The sequence below is a fragment of the Apteryx rowi genome, unplaced genomic scaffold (genome assembly GCF_003343035.1).
Source record: "Apteryx rowi isolate R43461 unplaced genomic scaffold, aptRow1 scaffold_730, whole genome shotgun sequence".
Classification (NCBI taxonomy): Eukaryota; Metazoa; Chordata; class Aves; order Apterygiformes; family Apterygidae; genus Apteryx; species Apteryx rowi.
This window is the reverse complement of record NW_020451017.1, coordinates 132,258-154,595: the sequence shown is the minus strand read 5'-3', so window position 1 is coordinate 154,595 and position 22,338 is coordinate 132,258. Positions and strand designations below refer to the sequence as shown.

At 39.8% G+C, this 22,338-nt stretch overlaps 1 protein-coding gene across 1 annotated transcript in view; it reads right to left on the bottom strand.

Annotated features, from left to right (window-relative positions):
• Nucleotides 1-13,163: 13,163 nt before the first annotated feature.
• MOCOS (molybdenum cofactor sulfurase) overlaps nt 13,164-22,338 on the bottom strand; it is a 140,772-nt gene continuing 131,597 nt past the window's right edge. The window contains exons 12-13 of the mRNA XM_026087774.1: nt 21,403-21,507; nt 13,164-13,310 (exon numbers count right to left, since the gene is read on the bottom strand). Coding sequence (XP_025943559.1) covers nt 13,164-13,310; nt 21,403-21,507 — 252 coding nt within the window. The remainder of the gene's footprint in view (nt 13,311-21,402; nt 21,508-22,338) is intronic.

Below are 22,338 nucleotides of genomic sequence, written 5' to 3'. Positions count from 1 at the left end.
CACAGGGAGTTTATAGATCTTAGCCAAGCTCTTTAACTACTAAGACCTCAGGTCTGAGTAACCTATCCTCCGAAACAGGTTACTCAGTGGAGAACAGTGCTGTGACGTGCTCTACTGCACGCCCAGCGCAGTCCCCATGGGGCTTGCTGCTTTCTCTCATCACCACTGACATCCTGCTTGCCCTCCAAGAGGAGCTGCAAGCAGGCTGAGCTGCAGGAATCAACACTGGAGACTCTGACAAACTCCAAATCTGAGCCAAAAGGGCAGAGACCAGCAAACAAGAGCTGTAGGCAAAAAACAAAACAAAAAGGTTATGGGGCTATTGCTTCAACCTGGAGTGTAGGAGCAGAGAGGCCTCCACACCACAGAGTACTGGAGCTGCCTGATAAGCACACTTGATAAAGCAGGGGTAAGATGGTGCAACTCAGCTTTGGTAAATTTCACACACTCTTTGCAGTTCCTGGGCAGGACACACAGCCACGTCAGGAGTGACAGACCAGCTGTACATGGCTGACTTGTTTGGTAAAGCTGACAGTTCACCCATGGCAGAGCATTGCACATGGGACAGAGTGGAAGGATAGTGCTGGGCAGGCACAAATGTGCCCAGGCAGCAAGGCCAAGGAGAATCAGGTCTCCTGACTTTCACCCAAAGAAAGCTGCCCTGGCTGTATGCAATCCAGTTGAGGCTGCTGTGCCACTCACACTTGTCAGACACACAAAGCACCTCCCAGCTGCTTTCTCTTGCATAAGAGTGCATTAAGTGGCAGGACACAGCATGGTGGTGCAATTATTTGTCTATGCGCAGTGCTAGGCACAAGGTCATTGACACTATTTGTCAAAATGCCTCAATTTCAGATCTTAGCATCTGCCTCAAGCACAGATGCTTCAAAGAGATTACAAGAAGAGTGAGCGCCATTCTAGTTGCACTGGGTGGAAAGTAATATTTTCTTCCATCTTTACACTGCAGGGTAAAACAGTAAATAGAGCTGTACATTAACTTCCATTACATCCAATGGGGAGGACTTGGTATAGTTAAGCAAATAGCTCTGTCCTGCTTCTTTTGAAACCAAAAGGAGTTTTGCTATTTATGAAAATGAAAAATAGGAAAATGTTCTCTGTGCTTTTGCCTTTTCACTGGCACGTTACTATCGCAGAAGTCACATCTCTGTGGAAGCCAATGTATGAGATTTTGCCTCCTTGCAGCAGAAGTGAATGCAACCCATCCTGAATTGTCACCTGTCAGGCTAATTATGAGCTCATCAGTTCAAAAATTCTTCTGAGTTCACTTCTAGGGATCAGCGTGGTTAATTCTCCAAAGTGTAATTTTTAGCATTGTGATAGCACACCTCAGGAACTGTTTAACTTCTGAATTACCACTCCTTTGGGCTGGGGAGTTGGGGGCAATTAGATGAGTCCTCCCCAGTTCAGTGCTGGCCTGATATGTTACCCACCCTGAGTACCTTATTGTTTACTCATACCTTACTCCTCTTAATGAGACTCATTTATCTTTCATTCAAGTTTCGTACTATTTCCTGCTTTAATGAGATTTATGATGAAAGAAAGAGAAATGCTTCTAATTGATCTACTTCAGGTGACATTATTGCTTGCAAGAGAATCAATCAGTGGTGGTAAACATCTGTTTGACATGAATTTTCCTTTTTATATTCCACTTTTGAAATTTTAAGAACAGCTAAAGCTCTGCTGATATAAGATGAGCAATACAAAGGCCTCATTTGAGAAATAACAAGTACAGGAGACATAGTAATAGAAATCTCTCAGATCCCTTACAGCCTGGTGGTGATTCTAAGATTTAGTTGACCAGACTGGGAAAACCTTTTCATCAAGATCTGCACTTTGGACATTAACCTATGTGTGTATAAGCCTCTGAACACAGCATGGTTCAGGCAGTCTGTAATAGCCTACATGCAAAGCAGCAATCTGTGTCAGCCCACAGAAGACAAAAGTTTCCAAGTTCAGCTATTTAGTGAAATGGCGAGAGAGAAGCAATCGCTTTGGTTACCAGCCCAACCCAGGGCACACTGGTTACTTGGTTAACTGAAAAGCACAGGGGGGAAAAAAAATCAGTGAAACTGACTGAATTTGCACTAAAAACGATGTGTACAGATGTTCCACTTTTTTTTTTATAAGAAAATTGACCGCTTAGGTCCTAATCAACACAGTTATTATTGCTTTTTGGCCTAGATGGAAATCAATGACGGTTGTTACACAAAGGGGAGTGTACTTTTAGAGAACAGTTCATGCTAGGCTGGGTCCCTGAGGGCACTAATAGGCCTGAGTGGCTCTAAGCAGCCTCACCAGGACCCCCCACGAGCTGGGGGCCCCATCTTGGCTTGGGCTGGGGCACCCCATTCTGCCCTGCCCTGTGCGTTGGTGGCCCTGGGCCCAGCCCCATCTCCTGGGTGGACCCCTTGACAATGGCACGGCTGCACTGGGGTCATTGCAGCTCCCGCTCGGCCCCTCATGGGGCAGCCTTGCTCCCGCTGTGCCCTGGCACACTAGCTGAAAAACAGATGTCAAGCATACCTACTGCTTCAAAACCTGAATCATGCTGGAATGAAGGATCCTTTTTGACCCCTTCATCAGTCAGACAAGCATGTGTCAGGAGTTATGTGGTTATCCTTGGCGCTGACCTACGGTTGAGGGATTGATTTGATAAGCTCTCAGGGACTCTTCTACTTCCATTTTGCTATAATTCTCTAATATACTGGGCTCAGATTCATCCCTGAAATCAACTGCATTTCACCACAAATATTGGATTCTTGGGAGCCTTCCAAGTCATCTGCTGGAGGAGCCCAGATTTGCGCAGCTCCTCTATAGTTCAGCTAGCTAATATGCATACGAGAATATCACAGTAAAGGGAAGAAAAGCTCATGAATGCCCGAAATGTTGACTGACTTCTTATCCTCTATCTGACTGTAAAACATTTGGCTGCAAGAATATCCTATCCTATTTTCAAATTCACAAACTTCAGCTGTTATGCCAGGACTGTTATCCTATCCCTTGTAATATTGAAAAAAAAACCATGGAAATGATTTCCAGCTCTGCAGTTTCAGCAAAGATGTTTGGCTATACAGCTTCTTTCAAATAAAACCATCCTATTGATTCTGAGTCTTCATCACCTTGAAATTCATGTAGGTTATTTATATCTGAGCACAAGGATTTCACTGCTAGGACTCGCTGCTCCCATGATAATTATGTTTCTTCCACATGGGTTTCATGGGGACAAATAAGTATGTCAGGTGCAAGGAAGATAAAAATTAGTCTGCTCAACTGTTTGACCCTTATTTTGTTCCCAGGATTACCTGAAAACCTCTTTGACCTATTCTGCCTGATTCCCACTTTTTGCCTTATATATGCTAAAGGGATAAACACAAAGATATAGTTGTCAACTACTGTCAACTGCATTTTACCTGCCGGCTAATGAAAAAGCTGATTAACTCCTTTTGGAAACAGTTACTTTACTAAAGCAGGAAATGGCAGGCTGCACTGCTTTTTGGTTGTTTAACTGTTCCATTACCCCAATGGAGAATGCTTGAGTCACCTAATAGCCTTTTGAATATGGTGAAGATTCACCTAGACCTTCCTGAGGGAAACAAACATGATTACCTCCAACCTTTAGAAGGACAGGACAGGAGTTTACGCAACAGAGATCAATTTATTTCTATCACTGACTTCATTAGGCCCAAGATTTCAACCAGATWCCAACTTTACAAAGAATGTATTTAAAAAAAAAAAAGAAAGAAAGAAAAACAAACTTTGCCTGGACTGAATCAAAAAGGGAAACTGCCAGCAAGTCAACCATAACAGGCTGATATCTTGAATTTAGTGTAAGAGTTTATTTAAAACAAGGTAACTTCTGGGCTGGTTTTCAAGGAGGTTAAGTGGACATATCATAGAGATGGATCCATTCTTATAGTAATGTTACTTTCTGACCCAACTTSCTAGAGAAATGAAACCTGCAGGAAATGCATAGCCCTTCTCACTCATTCTCCACAAGGAATAATGGTGAACACCATTCAGTTATGCTGTTCAGGAGGCAATTTGTTGGGTACTCTGGTTTAGATCTTCCAGTATTCAGCAAAGGATATCTGAATTCACTCATTGTTCTTTCACTGAAAAGGAAGGCTTGAGGATTGGAGCACACAACACATGAGGAGAGACTGAGAGAGCTAGGTTTGTTCAGCTTGGAGAAGAGAACGCTGGTGGGGAATATAGATAAGACTGAGCCAGAGTCTTCTCAAAGGCACACAGTGAAAGGGTAAGAGGCAACAATCAGAAGTCAAATTTCTGAGAGGATATATGGAAAAATTTCTTCACCATGATGGTGGTCAACCACTGGTTGCCCAGAGAGGTTGTGGAACCACCATCCTTGGAGGTTCTCAAAACTCAAAAGGAGACAGCCCTGAGCAAACCTGAACCTTGTACCAGCACATTGACCTAGGTGATCTTCAGAGGTCCTTTCAAACCTGAATTATTCTCTGATATTGACAATTCGACAACCAAGAAATTCACTAACCAGAAATTTATGAACATTAATATCACGGAAAAGTTCAAGCTTAACATGAATGAGGCTTAACTCAAAGCCTGTCATAGTCATTTTTTAATCGTATTAATTTGTTATTTTATTACAATGTACTTTCTGGCTGTTAAGCTGAGAAAGCTACATATTTATAATGGAAAGGAAATCCCAGTGAAGTCCCCATGAGCGCAGTCTGACCGCACCTGTGTTCGTGCAACTTTATTTTTAGAGGGGAACAAGAAGTAACTGAAAATTGGAGGGGAGATCTCACTTTTTAAGGCAGAATTTCCCAATTCCCAAGTGCATTCATCAGTTTGAAGCCCCATTTCCAGCTGTATGTCTGGGATCATGGCTAATAGTCTAAGACCTATTGCTCTAAGGGCACCATAGAGTCACAAATTCTTGTTCTACTGACAGCCTCTTAAGAGAGTTCATCTCCCCTGCCATTCATGATAACACATCATCTTTCTGACAGCTGCAGTTATTACTTCTAGAGGAAAATCCAGATTAAGAAAGGCTGAGTGTATATCAAAATAATGCCTCAAGAGGTCAAAAATCATGATATTTCTGAACCAGTAAGTCTTGCTACAGCTGAAAAGCTTTTCAGCTTTTCTTTGCAAGATTAAGAGCCAGAAGTTTCCTCTTTCTAAGGAAAAGTTCTCCCCTTTGTGAGCTCTCCCCTATCAATCCTGCATCCAGATATTTTCAGTCCATGATTTTAAGATCTAGCTTGTGATGTAACTACTTTGATTAGTAACATGATCACCATGTCCATATCCAGCATGAGTGTCTTCCTTAACAATTAGCTGACAATAACTAATAAGAGTTCAGAGACTTTTATCCAGGATCCAGAAGTTAGTGCACTGCAATAACAAAAATTAGTAGGATGAAGTGTGAAATGGAGCTTCACAAGCCTAGAAATTGCTTTTATTTATATTATTGCATTTTATAAAGGCCTACATTATTTTCCTTAGTTTCATCATCCACTTCTTTTATTTTAATATTCTTTCAAAGCCAATTTTGATGCTTTTTGCCTACTTAGAACGCTGTAGATGATAGCAAAAAAGTTCCATTACTTCACTGTGTTCTGGCACTTGCTATCTGATATTGCTTTGCCTCTCAATCCCTACCTGTTCCTTGTGGCATAAAGCTCATCATCAGAGACTTCAGAAAAATAACAAGACATATATAAGAACACTTTCTAATATGGGCAGTTTCTGAGAGATATGTGTGCATACGTTAAGGGAATTGTTTTCCTGCAAGCATTCCTCTCCATAGATAACATAATGACTGACTGTATACAACCCCTCTAACTGCTGAATCACTCTTAATTTTCTTCTCTTTGACAAATGTCATGGTCGTTTTTCCAAATGACTGAATGTGTAATATCACTATACGGCTAGCTGCCAGACTTATAGTCTTTCAGCTCAGAAATGCTGCATATTGTTTTGGCCTTTTCAAAGCTAAATTCCTCTTACAAAATGGGAATTGTAATTTTTAAAAACATTTTGCCCATCAGTATTCTGGGTCTGATGACAGGAAGAAAGTAGAAGAAATACAACACAGGGTAGAATGGCCTTCCCAAACCAAATGTTCTTATTTGAAGCAGGATAATTATTTAATACAAGTATAGATAAATATGCTAATTACAATACCTGATGATCACATTTAAATCATGTTTGTCTTCTTAAATACATGCTTGCTGGCTTGTATTATTTCTGCACTTTGAATAAAGGAATCCACTTGCATTTTTCTTCACATTTCAGGCAAGCCTCTGATATACACAACTCTCAATCTTGCTTGACTAATTTAACCAATTGTTTCAGGCTACCCGCTCAATGAAATGTCAGAGTCTCTCTTCCTCGACATATTCTTCACTTTACACGTAAATAGTTCCAAATTGCCATGCAGTACCAGTGGGAAAGGCATATGAGATTGAATGAATATCAAATGAATTCATTACGTCAGTACAAGACAACAGCAAATGGCATGAGAACTTGACAAAACACTTTGCGAATATAAAACCATGCACAACTAACTAAACATCCCCCAAGCTTAGCAAGCTAAATTAGCAGGGTCTATTGGCTTTTAATGGTGCCCTGGCTGGCAGCTTCTTGCCTCTCTGTGCGGGCGCTGGGTCCCACCAGCACACCTAACCCCTGCTTTGGGGAGGCAGGATGCAGCATGGCACACTGTGCAGGAGAGCTCACCAGTCTACATCCTATGTCACATCAGTGCAATGAGAGGAAATGATTCCCAAACCAAAGCCTAAAGTGGGAGGTCCCCAAATTTTCTAGAGAAGCCAAGCTCTGATTTCAGCCAACCTATCTATTGTAAATTGCTCTTTAGTTTTGGATGAAAGAGAGAGGGTATACGACTGCATAGTAGAACCTTATTCTGCACTTGCACATTTCTGAGAGCTCGTTCTGTTTGCAGAAATAGCAGCCATTTGGTTGTCAGAGTGCCCACTGCCCGTCTCACACAAAAGATGGGGCACCACATCCTGTGCTCCTCAGAAAAACTGTGCAGGCTCTTTTCTGAGGTGATTTTCCAAGATTAAAAATAAAATGGTTGAGAAAATTTAGATCGAAACTCTCCCAAACTATGAGCATTAGCAAGCTGTGCCCACCTCCTATAGCATAGGTCTTTTTTCTAATTCACTAGACAGTTGTGGTGAATTACTGAGGAACATTGTAGCTTTTTATGAGCGCTCACTGACAGATAAACCAACTCAGACAAGAACCTTATCTTTTTAAGTGTTATAAATCACTGCATTGAGCTTCAAATATTAAGCCAAACAAACAAAATGCATTCTCATTCCTTAAAACAGAAGAAAGACAAACATGTGACACAAGGCAAATTCAATTTCGTTTCACCATTAAAGGGTTTGCTAAATGAAACTTTTTGAATATGGCACTAAATACAATGGATCTGAGGATAAGCCACATTACAAAGACTTTAGCTAAACCTGCAAAATAACAAATTCCTAGTACACATCCCACTGGAAATTACATCCATTAAGACAATGATGGACACCTCAGGAAAAGCAGTCTGTTCAAGAACAGTGTGACTCTTCTTCATTTATAGAAAGGAACACAGGGTTTCAGCAGTACAGGGCCTTCTATTCTTCTAGTTGTGTTTTGCTTTGGGAAAACATAACTCACAAACTTTCAGCAGCTTTATCTGATCCATCCATTGCAAGTACGAGAAAACAACAAACTTGACATTAGATCATAGCTGGCTTTTCAAACACAGCATCATGAAAAACACAGCCCTATCAGAAACCAAAAGCTGATTTCACTTCTGGATCAAGGTATCAGCTCTGCATTACAAATCCCGGCCAAAGTACTTTAATCTAGATGGGACACTTACCTCTGAAAAACAGCAAAAAACATGAGACAGGCTCAGAGATGAAATATACTGGTTATCTGGGATAAGCTGATGTTGATGTCCAGAAGGATTTGCACTGTGCCAACAAGTTTTGGTTCTAAGTCTGGAATAGACTGGCTCACAGCAGAAACTGGGATTAACATAAAAAAGCACCTAATTATAGACTATGCATGTGCCATGCAAGGCAAGTGGCTGTTTGAGAATAATGTCATTTCAGATTTGCTGCATCAAATGATCCTGCTGTATTAAGATCATTCCAGCAACCACCATCAACATTTTCAGCTGACTATGAAGTAGCTAGCCAACAGTAACTCAGATGAGACACATCAGTGACTAAATAACTGCAAACGTGGCACCAACCTTTTCTTCTGGGTCTTCTAAATGATCTTCAAGGATGCACCATGTCTATCCTCCCTAAGCTCCCTCCCCTGTCCCTGCAGAGAATCCATAATCCCGAGTGAACCACTTACCCCTTAGGCAGGGCACCTGCATATGTCCTCTTCCTCCGAAAGGGACACATAACAGCCATCATATGGAGTGAGAAGCAAAGTAAACTAGTCGACATGAAAGGGAGAGAACAGAGACATCTTAAATATCACCTGTCAATGCCTTATTCTGAGTTTTCTGAATCTGATTTACAGGCTTGAGGGTATTTAAGTCCTTTCTTTCCCAAAAATTTACAAAATGGGTGGAGGAGGGATGTGTATCACTACATTTTTTAAAATTTGACTGTGGGAGATGCTGTTCTTCTTTCCCTCCCCTGTCGTCTTTTTCTTTTCACTCTGGCCTTGAGGCTGGTGTACTTATGCAGAACATCAGAAACGTGGGTTCATTTCCTTTTTCTGTCTAAGAGGACTCAAACTCACATTTCCTGTAATGGCCTATTCCAAAACACAGCTGGGGCATTCTCGACTATTCTTGTTGGAGAAGTTCCACTTTGTTTAGTGTACTTAAACACTGAGGGCCCGAGGAAGGAAACAAGCCTCTGTAATCTCCTGGCTCCCACACCCAATGGACAGGAGGAATGTGCTGGGTTCTTGTCCCTTCTCCAGGACTGTGTCTATATTTTGTCTAAGTGACTGCTTCATGATAGCTTTATAGATAATCACAGGAACAGGGATGTACCCACATCTTTCACCTCCACAGGAGTGATCTGCCTACTGGCTTATGAAGTAATTTTCTTCTTCCCCTCCCACCCCCAGTGAATCCAAAAGACAGCCTGAATGAGTAGCTCAGAGAGTCATGCTTGGATACTGTCTCACTGTGTCTATGTCTCTCCCTCTGGCCCAATGAATCACAGAGAATCATGAGAAAGGAGTGACAAGACTTCACCTATGATTCCCCCCCACACCCAGTACTCTTAAGTCCCCAGTCTCGCCTATTGTCTGGTGGTTTAAGCAGCAGGGAAAGATGGGGTTGAATCCCTCCAGGCAAGTGAGGGAAATGAACCTACTCTTCTCCGACACCCTTGGTGAGGGCTCCAATCACTAAACCTTTGGGGTAACAGAGATGGGTCCAACGTGACTACCTCTGGACATATTTTAAAGGAAACCAGTGGTTATGAGTGGATTTTGTGCAGGGCCTAAAAAGAACATCCCACGGATTGGCATGCTGACTAGACAGAGACTGTCAGTGCAATGGCTGGAGGAACACCTCACCTGTGAACCTTGACAGCAATGAGATATACGAGCAGTACTGAGCCACACTCACCGTGTGAGTCTGCCAATGCCCATCAAGGCACCTCATGAACTCAAGGGTCAAGAACGTAAGCACCACCAGTAGACACGTCAAGCACAATATGAATTTTATTGGTCTCATTTCTAAGAGAGTTAAAAACCAGACTGAAGAAAAAATGCAGAGCATAATCTTAATAGTTTATGAACAGCAATCAAGTTCCTTAAGCAGTCCTTCCTTTGATTTGTATATGATTTTGACTGAAGGGTGACCTACTATTTTGACTATATTTAGAAGGATGCCATTGAAAGTAAATAAAACATAAACTGTGTCTGAAATATATTAGTCGTATTAGAGAACACAGAGTTCAGAGGCTTCTCCTGAAAATGCTGATTTCTGTTCTGTGATTTCAGCCTCTTGGCTATTATTAGAGCTTGTAATAATCATCATTTTTGCCTTGAGATTTGAGAAGGAGTTAAGTCCCACAGAAAATGGAATGTGTCTGAATAATTTATTGTAAGGAAATATAGACTTAGTTTTCAAATATCTAGAGGACTTTCTATGTATAGTATTGTGGAAATACTGTATTAAGTACTTCTCTTGTCCATAGAAGGTAAACATATATATATCTGCCATTAGTCCAAAGATTTAATTTTGCAGCAACAGGAAAGAGTCTGCATTCATATGAAATTGTCTTTTTTCTATATACTCTAAACATTGAGAAGTGACCCACTTAAAGAACATTTAATCTCTCTATGTAATATATACAGTGTTTTGAAGTGTTTATGCTCTTTTCATTCCTCCACTACCTGGGTTTGTATTATGCTAAGCTTCTCCTTTGAATTTTTTTCACATTATGGAAGTGATGATCCTTCTACAAAACTTACAGCCACATCATTTAAAAGTGAGTCTTCTTACTGCAAGATTTTCCACAGAGTATTGGTACTGAGAAGAATTTGTATTTACTGATGGGAAGACAACATCTCAATACTGGTGAGGACACTCCACTTACTAGAAGGGAAATATTGTCTTTTGTTGAGATGAAAGATTCTTTAGGTTTCTTCCATCAACTTGAAGTGTTGTGACATTTCATATCACTGTAGCGCAAGAATGTTCCTTCTGGGAAATGCACAGAATATACTAATGAAAATGTTCCTATATCAGAGAGATTTTTTTCCCCTGTAAAATGATAAAATTATTCTTGTTCTAATATTACTTGGTCGCAGGAGAGAGAAAGAGTAATGCCTGTAGATAATAGGTCAAAATGACCGAGCATGACATTTTTAAAGTTTAAATCCTCTCATCCTTAGTTATCATACATTGCATTAAGGCTATTCAAAAACAGTGTTTGTCAAGCCACTGTGTACCAAAGTGATTTATTTTGTAGTATAACAATAACAAGTGAAACCGAGCTTGCTGAGTTTTGCTTTCAATTTCCTCTTCTAACTCCTGTGCCATTTTAAACAAATGACATACTGGTGAGGTGAAGAGGACAGAATAAAGTACCAGAGATCACCTGAAGGTCAGCATACAGCAGGTTTCTTCATATTAAATGTGTCAGAGCTATGCTAGCTTTCTATCCAACAAAACAATATTCTGCATACCAGAAAGGCAAAGAGCGAAACAGTTAAGAGATTCAGATACCAGGAAACTGCTTTTCAAGGTTGCAAAAAGCCTGCTCATTACAACATCAGATAACTGACTATTAGACAGATAAAACCCATGGTTTTCAAAGCAAACACCAAGGAGCAGCGCTTGGGTTCAGAAATGGAATACACAGCTCTCAAAACCGATCCTCAGTTTACACACACATAAAACATGTCTCTCTTTCTACATGTTTTATGGCAGGTTGTAAGAAACAGATAATGTCTCTCCTCATTTCCATTACAAAGCTCTGTCAAGAGACTAATAGCAGTCTGTTCCAGCTGAAGTGAGCAAAACCAGTTCAAAAAAAAAAAAAGAGAGAAAAGAAAAAAGAAAAGAATATTTTCTGAATTTTGATTCACATGCTGGGTGATGCACTTCCCTTTGCCCATTGTACGTTACTCTGCAGTAATCACTCCCTTTTCAGAACGACTGTTTGACCAATTCTGTCAGAAAGCTGCCTGTTCCTCTTCAGGGCTATACTCAAAACTCAAACAACTCAAGTACTGCTTCAGCTAGAAGCACTTTCACACAGTTTGAGCCAAAATTGCCCCAAGGAAGACTTAAATCACGCTGGATGAGAGTTCTGACAGTGCTTTTAACAGGCCAAAATTTCACTTGCCAAGTGGCAATACAGCAACCAGCTAGATCAACAGGAGGACTTCCTGAAAGCATAAAATCGCCCTGGACCTGGCTGGACACATGCTGGGGGTCAGAAAACACCTGGCCTCAGTGAGTTCAGTCTTGCATTACACTGACTTTCCATATGTTTTTTGCTGTGGGGTGGTTTCATTTATTTATTTACTTTCAGAACTGATTTTCCAGGCTAAGTGCCAGACTTCAGACATTTGCTCTCAGATGTCAGAAAGCATGGGTCTTGTTTAGGGGTGAAGAGAAACCAAAGGTCTTGTAAGAACGACCATATCAAATGCTCAAAAACTGTCATGAAGAGCAGGGAAAAAAAAAAGAGTATTTTGACCTGTTTGGGAGGGAGAAGCATCCAAACTTTCAAGAGTCGACTGGCTGTCTCAATATTTTGACCACTAGAGACTGCTGAGGATAAACAAAGTTTTTACTGAAATGAGGTTGTACTAGCTAAGAAATCTCAAATTAGGAAAAAAAAAAGTATTAATATCCACAAATACAAGTAAATAAGTCTGTCTGACTTGTTTAAAACAAACAAAAAACCCAAATCAGATGGAAATGTGGCAAATGGGAAAAAAGAAGAAGAAGAAGGCCAGAACAAATGGACAAAATTACTTTACAGGCAACATGTTTTGCAAATGGCATATTGAATCTTCACTGATCTTTGTACCTTTTTGGCATCCTCACACACACCCCTTCCCAGGAGGGAGATACTGATTTCCCATTACCAGTTCCTTCTTCTCCTGTGCTTTCAGACTGTCTCTACTTCACCTGCAATTTAATTTTTGAAAAGCTGAAAGAACTGCTAACCTCATGTCCTCATGTCATCCATTCTCCTTCTCCCACCCACACTGTTTCTAAAGCAAGTCCTGCACCCTCTCTCCCTTAAGCGCTTGTAACAAAACAACATAAGGAAGTAGTGTATTGTTGTGTTTACTTTCCATCATTGAGATGTGGGTTTCTGACAACAATGCTGGACTTGTTTGGGGAGTCATCCACCCTCCAGTAAAACTTGATCAAACCTGTTGCATCCTGAAGCAATCGAGCAAAGAAGAGTTATGGCTGCTGTAACTTAATCACAAGAAAAAACATGTAGGCGAGGTGTAATTATCAAGGGTACCAGCATCTGATAACATTTACAGCAAACAGAAAATTAAAAGACTCAAGCCAGAAGCAAATCAGTGGAAGCTTTTTCTTTCTTTTTTAAAAAATAACTGACTACTGATTTTTTCCCTAGCGTTGCATGTAAGGCTCATCTCCGCCAGATAATCTATCCTGAACATTTTTCTTCACTGGATGTTGGGGGTTGAATTTCAGGATTCTCCTTCAACACTGGAAGTACTTGAGATCCGACAGATAAAATATCTGGAAAGGATGAGCACAAGGGCTGGTTCATCAGGTATATACCAAAGTTTGTCTGCAAAAAGCAAAATATTCATTGAGATGCGACTCATGCTAGTAATCAGATCTATAGAGGATCTCACAACCCAGATATGTTCAGAAAAACAATACTTCTTTAAGGACAAGGATATATGCCCGATCTCCATATAATTAACAACACTTTAATTGATTAGCTCTAATAGACTGGTAAACAAGAGCCAACCCCATGCTATTCAGGAAGAATACCTTAAGTTACTGGATAAAGAAGGTAGTATTTCATCATGAATTCCATAGTACCACATATGTAATTTACACTCCCTCACAGTCTTGTCATTTAATGACTGCTCTGGTTTCTTGACAAATACAGTTAATGCTTTTTCACAAATAAAGGCTAGGCAGTGTGAGAAAGCATATATGTTCAAACAGTGAGGAAAAGTCTTGTATCTCTAGTATGAATTATTCGCTTTGTTAACAGAACTTTGCTTTGTCTAGCCTTTGTGAATGTTCCCTTTATTTCTTTTTCATGAATATTTTAGTATATTTTACAGAAAATACTCAGAAAGTTTGTTTTATTAGGACTACCACTTGTTATCTGTCATTAGCTCTGAAGCCATCCTACATAAAAACTAGAAATACTTACATATGTTTCCTTGTGATACTGAATGATAAAGAAAAAATAAACAGGGCAACTACTTCACCTACTGACCATACAACCCTCCTAGGCACTGAAAAACTATTCTAGTCTGTCTGCACTCAGATAAAACACTTACATGTGGTCTTAATTTTAAGCACGCGAGACACTCCAGTTACAGCTGTAAACAGTTGGGTGTAATGTGGAAATGTCACATTAGGAGACTGAGAACATATTTTACCCAATGTGGTTTTGTTTCCAACAGTGGGAAACTTCAGGAATGTGGAGGAAGAAACAGCCCCGCAATCTCATGATAATATTTCCCCAACAATTAGAAAGCAGTTAATTAAAGAAATATGCCAAGTAAGAAATAAAGGAGTGCTTAAGACTACGTTACATTGGTAATTGAATTGCAGACTTCAGAATGTCTTTGTTCCTCAAATTGAGGAACCTGGAAACCCAATGCTAATTTTCTCATCAATTTTTAAAGGTTTCAGTAAAAAAGTATTTGTTTTTGGCAGACTACAGCCAAAGTGTTTGGTTACCAGTCACTAAAAGTGTAAAATAAATAAATAAGCAAATGAAATTGATTTGGTATGTCTATGAAAAAAATCATTTTTAAAAGAAACTCTATTTTCCTTCTCCATTTCCTGATGACATTTACTGCCTTTGTTCAGATAGATGTTCCTGAAATAGAGGGAACTGCAACTACAGAAGGTTTAGAAAAATATACTAGGTAAAGGGAACTGCAATAAATAATAATAAACCCCCCACAGTTTACTAGCTGAATTTAAGGGAATATATTTGATAGTCTTAATATGAAGGCAGTAAGTTTTCTCCATTCTTGCACTAATTAAATAAAAATACACTAATGAGGTAACACGGAACATCTTTAAGTCTTTGATGAAATAGCGAGATTGAAGGCTGAGACCTACTCTCAAGTAAGAGAGACGCTGTAAAGCAGGGATCTAACAATACATTGCCTCAGCATGACTTGGGATTCTGTTCTCTTTCATCTGTAATCCTAAACACTGAAAAAGCCAGCTCCCAAGTAGAGGTTTCTTTGCTATTTCAGCTACTCCTTCATCTCACTGGCATTTCACATATATCGGGCATGTATCGGACCTAATCAGGCCTATTCTATTAATGACACTTTTTGGGTATCTGTGATCACAACAGTGTCAACACTGGCAGACATAAAGTAGATCTTTATGGTCAATGTCCTGGTATTTAATGCTAAAGGAATGACTGCAGGACAGTACAATCCAAAACCACTAGCACAGTGACTATGTTGGATCAACCATGATGATAAAATGGAAAAGTTAGTAACTATTTCATTTTAAAGTACATAATATTACTATCTTGTTTTTATTTTTCCCATATTTGGTGACAAGCTGTGGTTTCCTTCTTTGTAGAAACAATGTGGTTATCAGCCTTGTGGTTAATATCCTGGATTTACTTCCTATACTCTAATGCAAAGGTGACACTTGCCTTAATTCTATTGCTTTAAAAAATGAGGCAATTGGAAACTAAATACTGTAAAATGAATAAAATATTAGTCCATGCTATACCACACTTCACACAGGAAGGAATTTTATAACTCATCATTGTAAATGAACTTATTTTATATGTGAAAATTTTTTACATACATTTGTTACTGCATTGACAACTTGATTTATTTTAAAACAAGGCTAAAATAAACCTGTGCAGATTGTTCACTGTGAACAATTTAATTTACCTGCTTTTTGTTGTTCTGGATAATTTAAACAGGTTTTGATTTTTAAAGCATTTTAAACCATTCAAAGTTATTTAAGAAAGGGCATATGGGAAAATATCTTATCTCAGGAGTCCTCAAATACCATTTTAATACTTGCCATCAATATTTTCCTACGCTGATTGAGCATCTAAAGTCTCGTAATATTATTTAGTGCTCTGAGACTGGATGATGCCTAAGGAGTTTTCAAAGTGATGGTATACATATTCAAGTATTAATACCTATTTGGATGAGCCTTTTCCTGTAAGAACATTCTCATTTCTGACATCTCTCTTTTTGTGAATGTTCTTAGGATCAAAATTTCACTCGTGAGTACCAGAAGTGGATTTAATATCTTTCAAGTAAATTTCCTGTTTTTTTTTAATAATTGCAAATATTGGCTCAGTGAATACAGATAATTACAAAAAAAGCAAAAGCTGTCCATCTCACAACCCAATTCTGTTTCAAGAGAAAAACAAAAAGTAGAAATTGGCCTTTCTCACCTTTCACTGATAAAAAAAGATGCTTTCAGCCACAGAGATTACAGCTTGCAGAGCTATTACAATGAGCTGCATAATCTCTCTCTGCTGTTACTACCCTTTCCTGACTTCAAGAGCATTTTATTCTGCATACAATCTCCCCAGAAGAAATCAAGAAGTGAGCAGAGAGCAGGACTGTGACTTCTGTGGCTTCATCCCCTCAGTCTTCTTATGTCAGTAGGGACTCTTCTTATCGCTTCTAAACTTCACGGGGACAAAACCAGAAAGCTTCTTGATTGTAAAAGCACAAAAAGTAATTGCTGGCATAACTAAGTAAAATACACTTATTCTTGCCCAACGGCAAATCACAGATAGTCATCATGCTCACTTAAAGGAGGAGGGGTAACATGCTGTCATTCTTGTATGTTGTTTCAAGTACATTTACTGAATCAATAGTAATATGCGATGCTTAGATATCCACTGACAGAGAAGTTTCCTGGGTACAATGTATCTTTTTGTAAAATAGAAACCTGAGGTGCTACATCTGACAAAGGCTGAGATGAGATACCTTTGAGATATATAGCTGCTGAACAATCAGTTAATTGCACTTGGTAGGGCAAATGCCCTGCTGGAATGTGTTCGAGTGATCCTGCATGCTAAAACTTACCTTCCAACTAATGGGTTCTGGATTTTGCTTCCGGATGCAGTTCGCAGCTGCCTTCTATCAATAGATGAATTGGCCTGTTCTCTTCTGCTTGTTTTATTCATACAGTAATATAGCCTCCCTCCCATGCAAAGGTTTTGGGAGATGCAGTTATTAAAGCTGAATGATTTTTTTTTTTATGTAAGGATTTTTTATTAGCTCTGGATTGACCAAAACCTTTTTGTAAAGTGTTAAAAAATAGGAAAGTTAAAGCATTCATTTTTCACATGCTGATTTTTCATATTGGAAAGCAAGGAAACTTTTAACTTGGTGTCAAAGAAAACATCTTGTTTTGTTGAAAACAGCTTAATAGAAGGGTGTTTTGTTAAGAACTGATTTTCCTTTGCCATCTACCTTAAACAAATGCATTTTCCAATTCAGTCACAAAGCAGAAAAGAAAACCATGCTATTCACAGAGCTCTATTAATTACGTCAATCACTGTTTGCAAGTGTTTCAGATCGCTGGATGAAAAGCATTGCATAGTGTAAAGCCTTGGATTACTATGAAAATGATGATAATAATGCATCAGATAAGAGGAGTCATTTGCTATCCTTATTAATGTTTCTGTAAGCAGTCCAAAGGCATGGTGTCTAATTCTGCAGGAATAGGAGCTCTCCCAAGGCACAATGAGATCCATAAAGGAGGATCAACAGCCCTCAGGAAAAAACACAAGCCCTTTAGTGTATGAGGACATGTGCATCTGCCCATGCAGATGGATTTCCCTTGATGTACTGCTATCCATGCATGTACACTGGGGCAGGCTGCTAATGCAATTCTCTTTGCCACCCTGATAGCAAGTCCCAGCTTATAGCAGGGCTGCAAATATACCTACAGGGTTCCTGGTATTAGTGTTACACTGCATTTGCAAAACATAGAAGATGGGCAAGAATTCAGTGTTCTCTCTTTTCTGTTCATGTGTGTTTTGCATCAGGTGGTGACACAGGTGAATTAGTGTGCAGGTAGATTTATGTTATTTGCTTAATGTAGTTATCTAGTCTTTCCTGGTCTCCTGCAATAACACAGAGAGCTCTGTCACAGGAGGAGAGCTCATTTTTCCTTCTCAGTCAAAAATTACAGAAGGAATTCTTAATGAGTGCTTCTTCTGAACTGACAGCAGTAGAGCTCAGAATTGCTTGGTAGAGGTGTTTGCATTTTAATTCAAACCAGGTGATAAAAGGTTTTCATAAAATATGGCTGGCTAGGCTTCATCATCCTGCTTTACATTTACCAGGAAACATGCAAATTGTTTGTGTGGCTAATTACAGTAGCTGGTTCTGACTTTCAGCAGCAAATCACGTATGCAAAGCCTCAATCTTTCAACTTGGAACACCAGGTTCTCACAGCCTCTGAGGAACGTAGGAAAATATAATTTCAGAAATGAATATTGAGCCACCTTTTTACATGCCTTACTTTATCTAGCTCAGTATTGAAGTTCACTGGCAGTGCTTTGCTTTGGGCTACCATTTGATCAAGCTTGATACATTCTTCTTGATTGGTATTCTTCTTGGAAAAACAAAACAAAATGGTAAATATTGACATCTGGCTGTCATATTAAGCATGCAAGATTTGCTATCCAATCACATATACAGTGTCTTTAATATTCTGGAAATCAAGCAACTACAGCAGCCTTTCAAAAGTATCAGTTCCTCTTGTACCTGGAAATTAGCTTAAACCTCGTTTGCTGCATTTGTTTGTTGTTTGTTATAATTGCCTTATTGACAGCTGTGAATAAACACTGCTGAATTCCTTCACTGAATCATAATCTGATAAAAAATAAAACGATGTCTAGTAGATGCCTTTTCAACAGAAAAGCACACGCTACAGACTTGAGTCACCAAAGGACAAACTCTGCAATTGAGCAGAGCCACATGAACTCAGTGTTGTTTCTCTCTCCCCACTATGAATTGTGAAAGATTGGGATCAGTGTCCTCTGCCAGGCTTGCTTAACACACTGAAGATGCCATAGATCTCCAATGCTACTCACTGATAACCAGCTGGAGACCATCAACCTAGAGACAACTCACAAGAGGGCTGGGCTATGAGGTCTTCTTAGGTTCGGGCAAAGTCAATTCAAACTCTCTCTTTTGTCCGTCAGGCTAATGCAAAGGACTTGGCCTTGTAGAGATTAGAGCATGCTGTGACGGTGTGCTCCTTCCCCCCCACTGATGTGCTCTCTCCCCCTCAACCTGATCTCCCTGTAAACAGCACGTATGTAGGGGCTAATTGAGCATGCACCAACTAAGGCCCGTCTAGTATGCAAATATGACTATGAGTCAATCATCTCCCCCCCATAAACAGGGGGCAGCCCAGAGCCCCTTGAGCTCTCCTGCATGGCAGCGGGCTGCACTGCAGAACCTCCCCTTGAGCAGGGACGCCTCTCAAGGTTACTCCTTGAGGTTGAGAGATTCCTTACCCACGACAGATCCTTGGTAAGTGATTAATAGCATGCTGAACTTCTGCAAACTCCGCGAAATTTTGCTGAGTTATATCTCTGACTAATTGCGCACATAATCCCTTAGACATAAACCGTTGACCAAGTCTGGGACTAGGACTGGATCCAGCCGCACCTAGGCTCCTCTCCGAAGGAGTTTAGAAAGCAAGGGGGTCCAGTCTGAACCTTGTGACTCAACAGGAGGGTCTCCGTTGCACACACATCTGACCCTGTCCTTCATGCAGTAAATAACTGAGTGAACCTTGCCAATCGAACCTCRTTAAATTGTTCTTATTTACAATTGAACTTTGTTAAGTCGCTGTCTTACTGCAATAAACGTAGTGCTGCTTCCCTCTTATGAAGGAAGTGCATCACTCCTTTCGCGACGCATGCTCACAAGATCTCTTCCGCCAGCAGTGCTGAGAGGGGAGTAATCTTTGGCTGAAGGTTGGGAAAAATCGAAAAGCTGAAGGCCTAGTTCTCTGCAGCATGAACATGGTTGCACAGCCAAGGGAAGCAGAGCACTCCCCTACTCTGAATAGCAGCACTGTGCTCTGCAGTGTCTTGCCTTGCCACGCGTCTTTTATCTGATGCCAGGTTCTCAAGAGGCTGGATTGCTCTCTTTGCCTTAATTCTGTGTGAATGAGTTGGTTCTAGGAATGTTTGTACCAAGAAAATCTTTGCATGGCTGAGTTAATCAGAATCAAAGAGAAGCTCATCTCTGATGTGGGAAACATGCAGAAGATGCTTTGCCTCTCCTGAGAATCTATCTCCCAGGGAAGCCACTTGAGAAGGTCCCTGAATACAGAATGCTTTCCCTCTACAGAGGCTTATAAATCCAGTAAAACCAGTGTGGGTAGAGAGAAAGCCCTCCACACACTGCACCCCATTTGGCAGCTGGGCAGCATCCTTACCCAGAGTGCCAGAAAGCACTGTAAAGTGACCCAGATGTGCCAGTTGTGGCTCATCATTACATCAACAGGGCTCTTGTCCTCAGGCTACCCAGGGTGGCCAGGAGTTCCTCTCACAAAGGTACACGGGCTGCAAACCTCTGCATGACAGAGCCTGCAGGACAACCCTGGGTCATCTCAGGTCAGCAGGAAGCTGTGCCTAGACAGCTGGCCCCTGCCTGCTGGCCTCTCACAGTCGTCCCACTCTGCACCAGGCAGCTGGCTCCGAGTTGGAGCTGGAGGAGCCATTCACCAAGGATAACATTCATTGAAAATGTAGCTCTTTGTTTGCTTAATGAGTCACTGAGACTAATCAATTTTTTTAAATAAAGAATGCATTATTTGTAACTTGTCTGTGCATTGTTTGGGTGAATAACATCAACCTTTTTGTTATTGCTTTGCTTCTGTGCCATGCCTAATCTTGGGTGTTTGGCTGTTATTTGGCTGCTGACCTACAAGGTGAGGCTTCCGAGCCCTGACTGGATAACTAAGTTTTACAACAGAAGCTTAACGAGCAGTAACCAATGAACTTAGAATAAGGATTTTCAACTGAATAAATACTTACAAGGAGATTTGTGAAGCTTTTGGGATGCTAAAGTGTCTAATCATCATCTGAACACTCTCAATTCCAAGAAATAATGCAACCTTAGGAAGCAGAATGACTCCTAATGAAAACCTATATTTCAAAGACGTTCCCCAGTCAGTTCTTTTCCTAATGGATTAGTTTCCTCTTTGACTATATTCATGTCTACTCTGTGTTTCCTGCTAAGTAGTTTCTCAGAGACCAAAACTTTCAGTAAGGTTTAGACAAGCTAACTATACAGTTAACTGAAAGCTAACTGTAGTTGCAAACACTTTTTGATTTTCTACAGATATCTCTTCGTGAATAACATCAACACATCAGCTTGTGTTTTTCAAGACCAAAAGAAACACATTGTAAAGCAGTAGGTACAGAATAAAAGCAAACATAGCAAAAAAATAATAAAAAATGTGTTGAGCATTTATAGAAAGAAACCATGTCATATCTGGGTTGTAAGTGTATCCTCTTTTAACTGAAAGAACAAATGGTAATAATTAGCATAACAATTTAATAGTGAATATTTTATCAGCAGATATTTCCATATGCATGCAATGAAGTCACCAGATCTTTCTATACAGCTGCTTTGGAGTACCATACTGACCTTTCTACCTCTGGCCGCAGACAGAGACTGAAGAAATTCTTTGTTTCGTTCTCCAGACTGTTGATCAATGCAGATTATTTGACATCTGCTACATGGACCCACAACCTGAAATTTCAGTTAAAGAAGGTTCACAGGTATATATCAGAACAGGACAATACAGAACAGTACAAGCTTCTGACTGCCATAATATCTTAAAAACATATCTTTCATGTACTTTTTCAGTGTTATTTTATGCTTTAATTACGTAAGAGGTCATGCCTGCTCACATATTGTAGGTACATTTTCAAAGGCTCCATTTGGGAAGTTCTCACTGAATTTTTAATTCTTCCTTTTTCCCTTTCCTTTCCTTGGAAAACTTCCCACAAACAGAATCTGAGAAATAACAAACATTTACATATTTATATTTCCTACTGGCTTCACTTCATCTACTGACTGGCAGGGACACTTGCCCAAAGGAGAACTGGGTGTAAAATTAAGCCAGGACCTCAGGATTTGACCAAAGGAGGATTCTCTTGGAGTTAAACTAACACTGTTTAGTTTACATTGCTTCAGTGCAGTTGAAATATACATAATATCCCACATTCTTTCTTATTTTCATGGCACTTTGTAAATGAACAGAATACAAATCTGAATTTTCACAACTTTATAAGGTCAGAAGGAATAATGTGATCTTCTAGTCTATGTGTAATACAGATCATGGTTCCCCAAAATTAATTCTTGCTTGAACTAGGGTGTTTTTTTAGGAATAAAAACTGCAATGAGTTTCTTATTACCTTTTATAGTATTAAAATGAAAAAGGAAGACATATTCCCATTTTACTTAATATTGCATCCCTAACTTTTGCAAAGCTGTACATTATAAAAACTAACTGCTTTTACAGTATCACAGAATCACAGAATGGTTGAGGTTGGAAGGGACCTCTGGAGATCATCTAGT